Here is a 16,245-nt window from a genome sequence, read left to right as displayed (position 1 = left end):
TAGAGTGAGGAAGAGGCTGTCAGGGCGGGGAGCGTGCAGTGTCTGGGTCATGGAGCGGCCACAGTGAGCAGAAGTCTTTGAGGGAGAGCAGAGTGGAAAGCTCGCAAAGCCAGAGTGAGCAGGAGGTTGTAAGGGAGAGGTGAGTGCAGGATCTGCTAAATAACAGTGAGCTGGTGGTTTGGGGGAAGAGGACCTGCAGGGCCTGATAAGCCAGAGTGAGCAGGAGACTGAAGGAGGGGGTCCATGCAGGGCACGCTATCTGCCTTAGCAGGAGTCTGTGAAGGAGAGTAATGCCCAGACCATGCTAAGTGACCAATGTGAGAGCTCCAGACTACTGCTGAAGACTACTGCTAGCAAGAAGACAAACTAAAAACAACCAGAGGTTCAAAACTCACATTTTATTTAAGACTTGCAGGCTCTGCTTCATAGAGCAAACATATTATTAGATTCCTCTCAGGCAAGCACTTATGAAAACATTTTGAAAATGTACATTGCCAGTTTATCAACATACGGAACAAATACATTTTAATATGAAAAAGGTCTCCTTAAATGAAGAAAGAAGTCATAGAAAAGGAGAAAGGAAGAAAAACAATGATAGAAAAAAATGTTAGGTAACGTACAAGGGATTTGGCAACAGCAATCGTCGTTCCTTACATTGTTCACCATATACCTCAATTTTACGAGTCACAATATAAATGTATGTTGAAGTATGGAGTACACCTTAAAACACCGCAGGGCCGATGAGTGAAAATGTATACATTGTTAAAGCGTCAATGTCAAACTGTTGATACACCGTCACAATGGCAGTTTAAACTTGATGCCCTAAATGCAGCCCCATCATGTCATTCAACATGTCCAGGTTTCCTTTAGAAAAGAGGGTCACCCTACTGGGTTTGGGACTTCTTAAAGGGTGCCCCAATGACTCTGGAACTTCCCAAGTGCCTTTGTGATCAGGAAGAGGTATGACTCTTCAGACAGTGACGGGGAAGCTATCTGAGGGTGTATCTTAGCCCAAGCAGTTTGGCCTTGATAGTGTTGGTACAATGAGCCCCAGATTTTGTACTGGAAGCAGAGTTCCAGCAGCGCTATCGTAGCTTGATTAGGAGTCAGTATATTCGAGTGCTTGGTAGTGTCCATGCTGAGGTGAGCTCAGAAGGCTAGTTGACTCCAGAAGAGGATGGTGGATGATGTTCAGCCCTTCCATGCTGTCATCTGCTGCAGCATTACTTTGTAGAGACTTGCGAACTTTGCTCCAGAATAACTTCTGAGCATCAGGTTCTGGAGGCCACGTGATGTAAGTCTTCTTCAGCATCACCTTCCTCATTCGGTGGTAGGCCGACAAGTCTCGCTCTGGAATCTTTTCCAAGAAGACCAACGCCAGGACATCTTTTTGCTCATCCAGGAGCCTGTAACTGGCCAACTGGATTTCTAAGGAACACCACTCACTGCGGAGGTAGCTCCTGCTGATGACACAGATGGTCTTCCTGCTGTTGTAGATGCTGTCCACAATGTTGTCTATGATGTCCCGGCCCAGCTCAAAGTCCCTGTGGTGTAGGCAGAGTCGAAAAGATGAAGGGCTGTAGTTCTCTAACTGTGGCACAAGTTCCTGCAGCACCCACCATTCATCATTAGAGTTGTAGGAGACAAAGGCGTCATACTTGTAGGTATCTTTCCCATTCCTACTCCAGTTCTCCCGGAACCAGGCTCGGAAGATATAGAAATTGTACTTCATGCACCAGTAACATCGTGTGTAGAGCAGAGGAATGATCATTAGGAGAAGCAGTACTGGGGCTGTCCCAAAGAAACATTGCTTCCCCAGTTGTGAGTAGCAAACACTCACATCCAAGCTGTAGATGTAACGTGAAGGATCAACATCACAGCTTAGGTTATATAGGTAGACTATCTGCGCTTGGCTGTTGTTCAGCCAGCTTTTGAACCACTGGCTCTTGCAGGTGCAGCTCAGCGGACACTTGCGGAGGTCAAGGTACTCAAGCTTCGTTAGCCCCAATATAACGGTTCCATTAACAACCTGAAGGGCATTCTTCATCAGATGCAGGACTCGCAGGGAGGTGAGGTTCCCAAACACCTCATTTGTGAGGGACTGCAGGCCGATGTTCTCCAGGTCAAGCGTCTGCAGCTGGATCTGGTTCCGGAAGATGCCGGCGGGCAGGTTCTGAATGCCATTGCAAGAGTCTGACAGGTCGAGGAACCTCAACTCCCCCAGGTCGTCAAATACATTGTGAGATACTGTTAGAATTTTATTGTTGGAGAGGTCTAGGTCTTTCAACGACTTTAGGCCTTTAAAGAAATTGGGTGGGATGATCTTAATACCGTAGGGCTGCTGAGATTGAATTTTAAGTGACTTCAGTTTCTGCAGGTTCTCAAATGGTGAGATCTCTTGCTTGCTGGAAATGTATGCGATATTGTTAGCTTTCAGGTCAAGCACCTGCAGAGTTTTCTCCACAAAGGAAAACACCTGGCTTTGGAGGATGGGGGCTTTGATCTCATTCAAATCCAGGTACAAATTGTACAGGTTCTCCAAACCTCTGAAGGACTCGTTTGTTAAGGAGCAGATTATATTTCCCCCTAGATCTAGGATCTGTAGTTTGCTGAGTTTCATAAATGTGTTGGGGAAGATCACAGCGACCCTGTTATTCCGAAGGAGAAGGTGCCGCAGATTTGTGAGGGATGAAAAACTTTTATCATACAAATCTGTTAGAAGGTTGTTGTCCAGCCGGAGAATCTCAAGTTTGTAAAGGCCATTCAGCGCACCTTTGGACAAATAGGCGATGTTGTTGAACTCCAGGGATAAGTGGATGAGATTTGGTGCGAAGGAAAAGGCATTGTGTCCAACTGTGAGGATCCTATTGTAGCTAAGGGTGAGGTTTTCCAGGTTCGTGAAGCGCTGAGGGCTCAAAGAGCATCCTTCTAAGCGGTCCAGTAAGTTGTGTTGGGCAACAAGACTCTGCAGGTCATTTCCGTGCACAAAGTTCAAGCAATGAAGGCTCCTCAACCGATTTCTAGAGAGGTCGAAAGCTTTAATCACTGGACAGTGTAAAAATGTCTCACTAGACAAATTGGTGATATGATTGTTCAGAAGGGTCAGTTTTGAAAGTGGGGTGCTGCCCAGGTACTTGCAGAGACTGGACAGCCTGCTGTTATGCAGACCCATTCCTGAATAGTCGATGCGGTCTGGGTGCACGTTCGGTCTGCTAAGAAAATCGAATATCTCAAAACCTGAGTTGTTCTTCATCAGCAGGTAAGTTATGTCTGTCAAGTTGAAGGAAGCCAGCTCTCCTGCACTAATGTGGTTCTCAGACAGGTCCAGCCAGCGCACATGGATGAAATAGTCAGGTGGCAAGCCCTTGAGAGCAATGGAAGTGTTACAGAGAAGCAACTGTGACAGAGAAGTGGGCAGGTTGGTCGAGGTGTTGAGGGAAGACAGGTTGTTGTCACAGAGATTGAGAGTCTGCAGACTGCTCAGGGGGGAGACCGATGTGATCACCTGGCTGAAGTTTTGCAGGGCGTTTGAGGTGAGGTGCAAGACTTCAAGGCTCCTCAGCAGGTGGAAGGTGTCTAGATCCACCTGAGACAGCTGATTATTTTCGATCAGAAGGAGGGTAAGGTTTCCAAGCCCAATAAACGCCCCTTTGGAGAGCTTCTCTAGTTCATTATTGGAAATGTTCAGCGTGAGCAGCTCGCCGAGGTTCTCAAAGGCAGAATCCTTGATTTCCTGTAGTCGGTTACAGTCCAGACGGAGGATTCTCAGCTGCGGCAGGTGTTGGAAGCTTCCCCCAGGGAGGCGGCGGATGGAGTTGTGAGAGATGTTCAGACATTGGGTCTCCTTGGGTAGATCACCTACCGCACTCCGCACATCCTTCAGGTACCGCTGAATGCAGTTGTAGTGTTGGGGATACTCGTAGGACTTGATGCAGTTCCTGAAGCCATAGCCAAGTGCCCCAGGGATTAGGAGCCCTGAGTGAAGAAGAAAGCAGAGGAGCAGCATGTCTCTGAGTAAGCTTCAGACCCACATCTCCAAGACAGCATCACAACAAGTACCAACGGACTCCACCGAGCTGGGCTCTCCTGTTGGGAGAGAAAGAGGAGTCAAGACCAGACGACAGCAATGATGAAAGCACTGTTCAGTCCCAAGGATTAGTGAAACCTATACATGAAAATAGAGAGAGCATGGCAAAAGATAGAAATGTGTACAGAAGTGAAAGTTAAATCCTTAGTCTAACAGTTTGAGGTCCACCAGATCAGCGTCCACCAACACACATTTCCAACTTTGTATGTGGGCTGTCAAGCCAAGCATACACGCAAAGGTGGAAGTGCCTCGAACAAAGAAACTTATCCCCAAGGTTACTCCCATCTCAAAAAGGCATACATTTGTGTTGCAAAGCCCAATCTACCTTTTTTTTTTTTTTAGTAGATAGGGCTTTGTTTCAAAATGAGTGGTTGGATGCATGGAAAAGCCTATGTACCATCGATGGTGGATGCATCGGAATGCCTATGTACCGTTCCTGGTGGATGCATGGGAACACCTATGTACTGTCCATGGTTGGATGCATGGAAAAGCCTATGTACCATCCACGGTGGATGGATGGGAACGCCTATGTACCCTACATGGATGGATGGATGTGAAAGCCTGTGTTCTATCCAGGGGTGGATGGATGGGAACGCCTGTGTACCATCCACGGGTGGATGGATGTGAACGCCTATGTACCATCCATGGGTGGATGGATGGGAACGCCTATGTACCGTCCATGGGTGGATGCATGGGAACGCCAATTATGGGAACGCCTATGTACCATCTATGGTGGACGCATGGGAACGCCTGTGTACCGTCCATGGGTGGATACATGGGAACGCCTATGTACCATCCATGGTGGATGGATGGGAACGCCTATGTACCATCCATGGGTGGATGCATGGGAACGCCAATTATGGGAACGCCTGTGTACTATTTATGTTGGATGCATTGGAACGCCTGTGTACCGTCCATGGGTGGATACATGGGAACGCCTGTCGTTGGACTTGGCCCTTCTGACAGGTTCACCACTAAACTTTTGCTTTTTATTATGACCTGGTGTTAGGCCTGCCCTCCCATAGGAATGCATGGGGGAATGTATGTGTCCCTGGTAGTTCCTGATGCGTGGGGAGTGCAGATGCGAGTTTGGTATGTGCGGACTCGTGTGATGAAATGCTGCGCGATGATGTGTGCGGCGTCAATGTACCTAGTATAGAAGTGCCACTTCTAGACGCTGGCATAAATGTGCAGTGACTGTCTGGCATGTGATTGGCTGGTGAGCCTGGCTCCAGGAGTCAGGATGGGTCTGCCCCAGTGGTGGGTGGAGAGAGCTGCATGTTGATGAGAGGGAGGAGTACACCTGGGACCTGAATAGGGCTGGGCTTTCCCCACACAACTCTGGCTCCGCCCCCTGTGGGTGACCCTGGCCTGTTCTGTGAATAGGGAGAGGGGCTGAGCAAAACAAAGTGCTCAAGAACCAGTTGTATCTGGTTCGCCCCTTCCCTGCACCTTGAGACAAAGGATTTGGTGTATAAAAGAGGGGCTGTGACCCCATGAAAATGTTCTCGTTCTGACTTGAATCTACCAGGGGCGTGCTGCTGCTGGGGCCCAGGGGAAGGCTTGCCTCCCTGGGCCCTGCCCAGCCCCTGGAGGCCTGATGGACTTCTGGGACCTGCTTGGATTTATCTTCTTGGCCCCAGGACCTTTGCATTCTTCCAGCGCCTGGGAGCACTTTTACCTTAATTAGCCCCCTTTGAGTTGAGAGGGAGCCTGTGCCCTGTCTTTGCAGCGCGGGGATGCGATCTTCTGAGGGAATCCCGATGTAGGGATTCCCTCGCATGGTGTCCTGTTGCGGGTGCCCACCCCGCTTGCAATTTATCTATTTTGGTGGTTGAGTAGTGAGGGAGCCTACCCCTCATTGCCCGTTAGCTAGCAGGAGCCCACCCTGCTTTATCGCCACATTTGGAGGGAGCCTACCTCTCGTGGCGCTTTTTCACCTAGTGATCTAGCGGGAGCCCACCCCGCTTATTTAATTATTTAGGTGCGCGGGTGCCCACCCCGCGAATTTGCCGGCACTAGAGTGAGCGGGAGCCCACCCCGCTTATTTAATTATTCAGGTGCACGGGTGCCCACCCCGCTTGCTATTGTTGCATACTGAGGGAGCCTACCCCTCATTGCCCCCGAGATCGCCGCTGCCGTCCGCGGCCCGCCTGGTTGTGGGCGGGGCCGCTGGACGGAAACGGAAAGAGCCGGCACAACTCTGACGCGGGGCTCCCATGTGGAGGGAGGAGCCCCGCAGTGGTGGCCGGATGGAGGGAAGCCCCGGGTCCCAGGAGGGGACCCGGGTGAAGCGAAGAAGGTGGCTGAGGCCGCCAACGGCAGCGCGGGGCTCCCAGGCGTCCAGGGAGCCCCGCACGAGAAGTGCCGCCACCACAGAGGAGGAATCCCCCATGCCTAGGAGCCCGGTGAGTTGGGGCTGGGCAGGGGGACCTGGACGCCTCCCGCTCTAGGAGGGAGCATATCTTGCTACGGTGCCAGTGAAGGCACCGTGTTCCGGTTTCCTGGGCAGCCCCGTCTGGCAGCGGGTCGCCCCAACGATGGGGCATGTTTATTTTAAGAGCCCTAGCTGGCTCCAACGATGGGGCATAATTGTTTCTAGAGCCCAGAGAGGCTCCAACTTGGGGACATGTGTATGCCTAGAGCCTAGGTGGCTCCCACGTTTTGACATTGTGTCAAGGACCATTTGAGAGACCATGCCTCATTTTACTTCCACAGCTGCGCAGCACTTAGTGCCAGCTGCAGCGTTTAGGCCCTGTGCCTGTCTCCAGCAAGTAGTGGGCAGCTGCTACGTTTAGGTTTTGGCGCAACCTGGACCCTAATTGAATTTAGGTGTTATTGTGATTTATGTGCTAACGTGATTGGGTGTTAGGAAATGTACTGTGTATAGCAAGTTTTGCGCACCCTGTGTTATACCTCTAAATGTGGTCTTTTCTGATTATGAGGTTGTTCTTGCTAGTGAGATTATGTCTCCCTGTGTGATGTACGCCCCTAGTGTAGTTATACTTAGGTGGTTAGGGCTAATGCGTTAGACTAATGAGAAATTGCATAATGTGTTTATGCCCCTGTGATGGATGCAGGATAGGTTTTATACCTGTTGCTAGTGTGATGACGCTGAGGTCATTATTGCGCCAGTAGTTACTGGTTGTGCTCTACAGTGCTAATTTGTGTTACAGTTAGTATATGTTCTACATGTACAATTGTTGATTTGTGCTGATTCTGACAGTGGTCCATGTGGCCCTGTCCCGTGTAAATAGTCCCTTGTCAAATTCTGCCCAGTGCCAGTTGGCACAGAGTAAATTGTGTGAATATTATCAAATGTGTTTTGGTATAATACAAAGGCTATTTTTATATATAACCTTGTGTGGAGTTTCCTTTGTGGTGGGCCTTGGGTGTTGTTGCTGGGTGCGCGCGCAAACGCTTTACACATTGCCTCCGGGATAAGCCTGACTGCTCGTGCCAAGCTACCAAGGGGGTGAGCAGGGGTTATCTTTGGCGTGTAACTCCCCAGCCCTGACTAGAGTGGTGGTTTCTGCCTGGCTTTGGCGCAAGCCCTAGCCAACCAGAAATCCCATTTCTAACACCTGTGTACCGTTGTTAGAATTGGGGATCTCTGGTTGGCACAGGTAGGTACTTGTGACAAGCAGGGACCCTCTCCTCTAGTCAGGGTAAGGGGGTACACTCCTAAAATAACCCCTGCTCACCCTCTAGGTAGCTTGGCGCAAGCAGACAAGGCACATCAGGGCTTGTCCTGCCTTACACTTACAATGCACCCTGCCCTTGGGCCTACCATAGGGGTGACTAATTTGAAGTTAAGGGAAGGTTTAGGGACTGGCAAGGGGGTGCCCTTGCCCAGTCAGCATGACAGTACCAGACTGCACGCAGGTTCTGCAATGGCAGACCTTAGACACACTTTACAAGGCTGCTTCTGTGGGTGGCACAACCAGTGCTGCAAGCCCACTAGCAGCATTTGGATTTACAAGCCCTGGGCACTCCTGGTGCACTTTACTGGGGTCTGACAGTAAACCAAATAAGCCAATCATGGAATCCAACCAACATATACATTTTATACAGGGAGCACTTGCACTGTGGCACTGGTTGGCAGTGGCACAGTGCTCTGGGCAGCTAACACCAGCAAAATACATGAGGCACAGAAACAAAAAGTGAAAGGGAGACTCACGCCAAGGTGCCAGGTCTAACAACCCTCCATGGGTGGATGCATGGGAACGCCTATGTACCGTCCGTGGTGGACGCATGGGAATGCCTGTGTACCGTCCACGGGTGGATGCATGGGAACGCCAATTATGGGAACGCCTGTGTACCATTTATGTTGGATGCATTGGAACGCCTGTGTACCGTCCATGGGTGGATACATGGGAACGCCTATGTACCATCCATGGTGGATTCATGGGAACGCCTATGTACCATCCATGGTGGATTCATGGAAACGCCTATGTACCGTTCATGGTGGATGCATGGGAATGCCTGTGTACCGTTCATGGTGGGTGCATGGGAACGCCTGTGTACCATCCATGATGGGTGAGTGGGAACGCCTGTGTACCATCCATGGTGGATGCATGGGAAAGCCTATATACCATCCATGGTGGATTCATGTGGACGCCTATGTTCCGTTTATGGTGGATTCATGGGAACGTCTATGTACCGTTCATGGTGGATGCATGGGAACGTCTATTTACCATCCATGGGTGGATGGATGGGAACGCCTATGTACCATCCATGGGTAGATGCGTGGGAACGCCTATGTACCATCCATGGGTGGATGCATGGGAACGGCTGTGTACCATCCACGTGGCTGCATGGGAATGCCTATGTACCATCCATGGGTGGATGGATGGGAACAACTGTGTACCATCCATGGGTGGACGCATGGGAACGCCTATGTACCATCCATAGGTGGATGCATGGGAACGCCTGTGTACCATCCCTGGGTGGATGCATGGGAACGCCTGTGTACCGTCCATGGTGGACGCATGGGAATGCCTGTGTACCGTCCATGGGTGGATGCATGGGAACGCCAATTATGGGAACGCCTGTGTACCATCTATGGTGGACGCATGGGAACGCCTGTGTACCGTCCATGGGTGGATACATGGGAACGCCTATGTACCATCCATGGTGGATGGATGGGAACGCCTATGTACCATCCTCAGGTGGATGCTGGGAACACCTATGTACCATCCATGGGTGGATGCATGGAAACGGCTGTGTACCATCCACGTAGATGCATGGGAACGCCTATGTACCATCCACGGTGGGTGCATGGGAATGGCTGTGTACCGTCCATGGGTGGATGTATGGGAACGCCTATGTAACGTCCATGGTGGAAGCATGGGAACACCTATGTACCATCCATGGTAGAAGCATGGGAACGCCTAGGAACCATCAATTGTGGATGCATGGGAACGCCTATGTACCATCCAAGGTGGATGCATGGGAACGCCTATGTACCATCCATGGGTGGATGCATGGGAACGCCTGTGTACCATCCTTGGTGGATGCATGGGAACGCCTATGTAGCATCCATGGTGGATGCATGGGAACGCCTCTGTACCATCCATGGTGGACGCATTGGAACGCCTGTGTACCATCCATGGGTGGGCGCATGGGAATGCCTATGTACCATCCATGGTGGATGCATGGGAACACCTGTGTACCGTCCATGGTGGATGCATGGGAACACCTGTGTAGCATCCATGGTGGATGCATGGGAACGCCTATGTAGTGTTCATGGTGGATGCATTGGAACGCCTGTGTATCATCCATGGTGGATGCATGGGAACTCCTATGTACCGTTCATGGTGGATTTATGGGAACCCCTGTGTAACATCCATGGTGGGTGCATGGGAATGCCTATGTACCGTTCATGATGGATGCATGGGAACGCCTGTGTATCATCCTGTTTGGATTTATGGGAACGCCTGTGTACCATCCACGGTGGATGCATGGGAACGCCTATGTACCGTTCATGATGGATGCATGGGAACGCCTGTGTATCATCCTGTTTGGATTTATGGGAACGCCTGTGTAACATCCATGGTGGGTGCATGGGAATGCCTGTGTTCCATCTATGGTGGGTGCAGGGGAACGCCTATGTATCGTCCATGGTGAATTCATGGCAACGCCTATGTACCGTCTATGGTGGATTCATGGGAACGCCTATGTACTGTTCATGGTGGATTCATGGGAACGCCTATGTACCGTCCATGGTGGAGGCATGGGAACGCCTGTGTACCATCCATTGTGGATGCATGGGAACGCCTATGTACCATCCATGGGTGTATGGATGGGAACACCTGTGTACCATCCATGGGTGGGCGCATGGAAACGCCAACGTACCATCCATGGTGGACGCATGGAAACGCTTTAGTACAGTCCAGGGGTGGATGAATGGGAACGCCTATGTACCATCCATGGTGGACACATGGAAACGCCTATGTACCGTTCATGGGTGGATGGATGGGAACGCCTATGTACCATCCATGGTGGAAGCATGGGAACGCCTATGTACCATCCATGGGTGGATGGATGGGAACACCTGTGTACCATCCATGGTGGGTGCATGGGAACGCCTCTGTACCATCCATGGTGGATGCATGGGAGCGCCAATGTACCGTCCAATGGTGGATGCATAGGAACGCCTATCTACCATCCATGTGTGGATGGATGGGAACGCCTGTGTACCATCCATGGTGCAAGCATGGGAATGCCTGTGTACCATCCATGGTGGATTCATAGGAACCTCTATGTACTATCCATGGTGGATGCATAGGAACGCCTATGTACCATCCATGGTGGATGCATGGAAACTCCTATGTACAGTTCATGTTGGATGCTTGGGAACGCCTATGTACCGTTCACGGTGGGTGCATGGGAGCGCCTATGTACCGTCCATGGTGGACGCATGGGAATGCCTGTGTACCGTTCATGGGTGGATGCAAGGGAACGCCAATTACGGGAACGCCTGTGTACCATTTATGGTGGATGCATTGGAACGCCTGTGTACCGTCCATGGGTGGATACATGGGAACGCCTATGTACCATCGATGGTGGATGGATGGGAACGCCTATGTACCGTCCATGGTGGATGCATGGGAACGCCTGTGTACCATCCATGATGGATACATAGGAACCCCTATGTACCATCCATGGTGGATGCATGGAAATTCCAATGTACCGTTCATGTTGGATGCATGGGAATGCCTATGTACCGTTCACGGTGGGTGCATGGGAGCGCCTATGTACCATTCATGGTGGATTTATGGAAACGCCTATGTACCATTCATGGTGGATGCATGGCAATGCCTGTGTACCGTTCATGGTGGGTGCATGGGAATGCCTGTGTACCATCCATGGTGGGTGCGTGGGAACGCCTGTGTACCATCCATGGTGGATGCATGGGAAAGCCTATATACCATCCATGGTGGATTCATGGGGACGCCTATGTTCCGTTGTTGGACTTGGCCCTTCTGGCAGGTTCACCCCTGAACTTTTTTTGCTTTGTACTGGTGACTTGGTGTGGTGATTTTGTCCCAGGGTAAAGTGCGTGCGCGCTCTGAGTGCATGTGGTGAGATAGGCCTGCCCTCCCATAGGAATGCATGGGGAATGTATGTGTCCCTAGTAGTTCCTGATGCGTGGGGTGTGCAGGCCCGAGTTTGGTATGTGCGGACTCGTGGGAGTGAATGCTGCGCGATGATGTGTGCGGCGTGCATGTACCTAGTGTGGAAGTGCCACTTCTAGAAGTGGGCACTTCTGTGTGCAGTGTGTCTGTCGCGTGATTGGCTGGTCATGTCATGTGACGGGCTAGGGATTCCCCAGAGTCAGGATGAGTCACCCAGTGGTGAATGGGGAGATCAGCAGCTAGATGGGTGGGAGGAGTACACCTGGGTCCTGAATAGGACAGGGTTTTCCACACACAATGCTGGCCCCGCCCCCTGTGGTGCGACTGACGACCCTAGCCCTGCCAGTGAATAGAGTGAGGGGCTGAGCACATCAAGGGTGCTCCCCAACCAGCTGCGACTGGTTTTCCCCCTCACCCTGAACCCAGAACAAAGGGTTTGACTGTATAAAAATGGGGCTGTGTCCCCACAGAAACTGTTCTCTGCCAGGATCTTACCTGAGGGGGGCTGCTGCTGCTGCTGGACCAGAGGACTGCCACTTGGACTACCTCCCTGCCTGGAGGCCAAGTGAGCTGGCTCTGGGTCCAGCCTTGCCCCCCACCCCTGCCTTGCTGCCTGCAAGGGAGAACTTTGCTGATTTTGGGATTATTTGGCCCTAAAGCGCTGGGAGCACTTATTTGTGTCCCTAAGCGCCTGGAAACGCTTTGATTTGCCTATAGCGCTAGGAGCGCTCTATTGTGGCCCCAGCAGCGCTGAGCTGCAATATTTAGCGAGGGAACCCCGGCGTGGGATTCCCCGCTTGTCTGCCGTGTTCCAAGGCGGGTGCCCACCCCGCTTAATTGTTTATTTTGATAGCGGGAGCCTACCCCGCTATCGCCGTGGTTTAATTGAGGGAGCCCACCCCTCATTGCCGCCGTATCCAAATCACCGCCGTGGCCGAGTGGAAAGGAAGTCAGGCAGTCTCGGAAGGGACGGGGGCGTGGCCCAACCCAGGAAGCGCACGGGAGCCTACCCCGCGCTCCTGCAACAAAGTGAAGAGGAGGAAGCAGTCCGGCAGCCTCGCCGGATCCCCGACGAAGTCCCGGTGAGCCAGAGACAGAGGACAGCCCCACGCACCCACCGGAGGAGGCGTCCCCCGCAGGGAGGAGGCCCCGCGTCAGTCCGGTGAGTGAGGGCACTGAGGGGGGTCCGGGCTGCATTTTCAACTACCGCCGTAAGGAGCCGGCTGCCCCGGTGAGTGGGGGCGGCCTTGTGCCAGAGCGCCTGACACTCCATCGTGGGGGCATATTATTTTAGAGCGCTCGTGAGGCTCCAACGTTACGGGGGCAGTATTGATTCAGAGTCCAGAGGGACTCCAACGACGGCACATTATTATTTAGAGCCTGCGAGGCTCTAGGGGGGCATTTTCAGTGTTTCAGAGCCCTGGGAGGCTCCAACGTTGGCCCCAGCATTTCTCCAGTTGCCCAGCACTTAGTGGGCGACTGCTACGTGTAGGTTGTGCTTTGTGCACCTGGTTTGCGCAGCCTGCGCCGGCGCGCCCTGACTCTGTTGAACACAGGGCGCCCTTGCCCCTTCAAGGCCAGTTGGCCTAGGGACTGCCACAGATAGTGGCTAATGTGAGTTTTTGCGCCATTGTACCTTTCCTGCACCTCTGAATGTGTTTATGCGTCATGTGCTTTGCTTTACACCTCTGAATGTTATGCATCATGTGTTTATGTGCTTAGACCCCTACAGGTATTGTGATACTTAGGTGGCTGTTTTCTCCCTAGTACAGGTGGTGCTAGTGAGGTGCTGATTCCCTGCGCAATATTTTCCTAAGGTGGTTAGGGTTGCGTAGGTGGTACTTCCCTGATACCAGTAGTTACTGGTTGTGTGCTACATATGTTATTTTGTACTACAGTATTATTCCTATGTTCTAAGAGTGCTAATTCCGGACGGCGGTCCACGTGGCCCTGTCCCCTGTACATATAATCCCTTGTAAATTCTGCCCGTGCCTGTTGGCACATTGTAGAGTGTGTGTTTTTGTCTAATGTGTTGTGTATAATACAAAGGCTATTTTTATAGAATACCTTGTGTGGAGTTTCCTTTGTGGTGGGCCTTGGGTGTTGTTGCTGGGTGCGCGCGCAAACGCTTTACACATCACCTCAGGGATAAGCCTGACTGCTCGTGCCAAGCTACCAAGGGGGTGAGCAGGGGTTATCTTTGGCGTGTACCTTCCTTGCCCTGACTAGAGTGGTGGTTTCTGCCTGACTTTGGCGCAAGCCTTAGCCAACCAGAAATCCCATTTCTAACATTGGTGATCAGCGGTGGGATTTGGACTTGCGTTTGCGCTGTACCGCAGCGGCAACTGGCCGCACTACAAAACTCTGCATTTAGATAAATCACATGGTATAGGGATTATTGTTCTAAGTTTGTTTTTAATTGTCATTTCTTTGGAAATGTGGTTTTGTGCACTGTGAGTTAGGTGTCCCTAGCTCGGGAGGGTAGATCATCCCCCTTAGTGCATTGTGTTTCTGGATTCACCAGAGGGTGGGATCCAGTGGTGGCAGCGTAATAGTGTCCTGTACATTTGTCCCCCGCCCTGCGCCCAGAGTTGGTACCTGTGTCACGTGGTGGTCAGGTTGAGGAATCAGGGGTGGTAGAAACTGCCTTACCAGTCCGAGGGGAGGGTTGTGTGTGTGGATGAATGGTGTGTGGCACTAGGCAAGTGAGTGTGAGTTCTCTGGGTTAGAGAGCTTGCTGAATCTTTTTGTGAATTGTGTGCTCCTGTGTGAAACTCAGACCCCTAGGTTCCCTGTATAATTTTTACCATAACGTCCGCCAGAATGGAGCATGCTTGTGATCCCTATGAGCTAGCTTGGCGCCAGAGGCAGGAGTTAGAAAGGTCCTGTACAGGGAGAGAGTCCAACACTCTTTACGAACTTCAGGACCACCTGGTCCTATGGCAAAAGGGTGCATGGGATCTTGAGCACAGTATGGAAAGGGCCCGGGCCTCACACCTGGAGGGTGGTGGGTCTGTGGGGAGCCCTGAAGATTCAGAAGAGGAGGTAGAGGATGACAATACCTGGACGCCAGTAGAGAGTGAGGACCCCATAGGTAGGGCGTCCCTTGCTGGGTCCAGCGTAGGAAGCAGCGCCTCATCCCTTTCCCTGTCCCCAGAGGAGTGGGAAGATAGGAGGAAAGAAAGGGAGCACCAGCTGGCGTTAGAGAAGCTCAGGTTAGAGCATGCTCAGGCTATGGCGCAGCTGGAGGCCAGGAAGCAACAGCGAGAGACTGAGTGGGTCTTGGCGCGGGAGAGGGTAGAGGAGGCTGAGAGGGCCTCCACCAGAGGCAAAGTAGCTCTGGAGGGTAGACTATCCCCTGCGCGCAGTTTTAATTTTCTGGACTCCCCAGGGAGGGTTGAGTCCAGTGGTAGCAGCCAGATAGATTCCAGTGTAGGAAATCCCAGTCCCAGTTCCCCCAGTCTGGTACCTGTTCCCCAGGAGGAGGAGTTAAGGTTGAAATTCAGGGGCAGTAGGAAACTGTCTCACCAGACTTGGGAGGAGTTTGTGGATGGATGTGAGGATGCGATGTTTGATTGGATTTCCACAGCAAGTGATTTTGATATACTGTGTAATCTGGTTCTCAAAGAACACCTGCTCAGTTGTTGTGTGCCAGGGTTGCGCCAACACCTGTTGGGGTGTGGATTGTCTGAGCCCCTTGAGCTTGCGGAGGAAGCAGAGCGCTGGGAAAGGGCCAGAGGTTCTCTAGAGTCACTAGGGAGTAACTCCAAAAGTAGTGGGTCAGGTATCTTCCAGCCCAGCGTGGTGGAAGAGGCTCAGTGTAGCCCAGCTAGGTCCCAGGATAGCGAGGAGGGTGTAGGGGCTCACTGCCTGGCTCAGTGGAGCAGGAGTGAGAGGGTGACCGAGGGTCCCCAGACGCACGAAACCCTGCCTCAGGACTTGGATGGTTTCTTGAGGGAACACCAAGTTGGGGACCTAGGCTGTCCTGTTACTCCACTTGAGGAAGATCTCTTAGTGAGTAGAGGACCTAGAGCACCTGTAACCAGGGCTCCTGTGGTTCTGGAGTCTGGCAGTACCGCTCCTGCAGGGAGGGTACAGGAGTCCAGCGTGAGTGATTGGGGGATGAGTTTCCCAGTGGAAAAGCCTGTGGGTCAGGGACTACCCAGTTGGGCTAGGATCCCGTGTAGTGACCAGGGTGGCACCACTTCTGTTCTGGGGGATCTCCGCGCACTGTCAGGTGGACAGGGGACGGGAGATCAGCGCCAGACAGACAGTCGCTCGACATATGTGTCATTTGATAGCCTCAGGGAAATCCCCAGAAGTCCTGGAGTGCCAGGCAATTATTCCACCAAAGGCTCTAGGCCGGAGGTTGGGAGGCCAGGTTCAGGATCAGCCTGACCTGAAGGGTGGGACGTCTGTAACCAGCGTCCCGACCAGTTCTTCTTCCAGAGGTACCGCCCCAGTTGGTAGGGAGCAGGGCTCTGGAAGGGGGTGCAGAGGGTGGGAGAGCCCACCTCT

At 52.1% G+C, this 16,245-nt stretch overlaps 1 protein-coding gene across 3 annotated transcripts in view; it reads right to left on the bottom strand.

The window, feature by feature from the left end:
- Nucleotides 1–380: 380 nt before the first annotated feature.
- LOC146808763 (uncharacterized) overlaps nucleotides 381–16,245 on the bottom strand; it is a 259,081-nt gene continuing 243,216 nt past the window's right edge. For all 3 annotated transcript variants that reach the window (XM_085615580.1, XM_085615578.1, XM_085615579.1), the window contains exon 2: nucleotides 381–4,086. In XM_085615580.1, the coding sequence (XP_085471706.1) occupies nucleotides 1,100–4,006 (2,907 nt within the window). In that variant the 5' untranslated portion in view covers nucleotides 4,007–4,086 and the 3' untranslated portion in view covers nucleotides 381–1,099. The remainder of the gene's footprint in view (nucleotides 4,087–16,245) is intronic.

The sequence above is a fragment of the Triturus cristatus genome, chromosome 7 (assembly GCF_964204655.1).
Source record: "Triturus cristatus chromosome 7, aTriCri1.1, whole genome shotgun sequence".
Lineage (NCBI taxonomy): Eukaryota > Metazoa > Chordata > Amphibia > Caudata > Salamandridae > Triturus > Triturus cristatus.
This window is presented reverse-complemented; position numbering and strand designations above follow the sequence as displayed.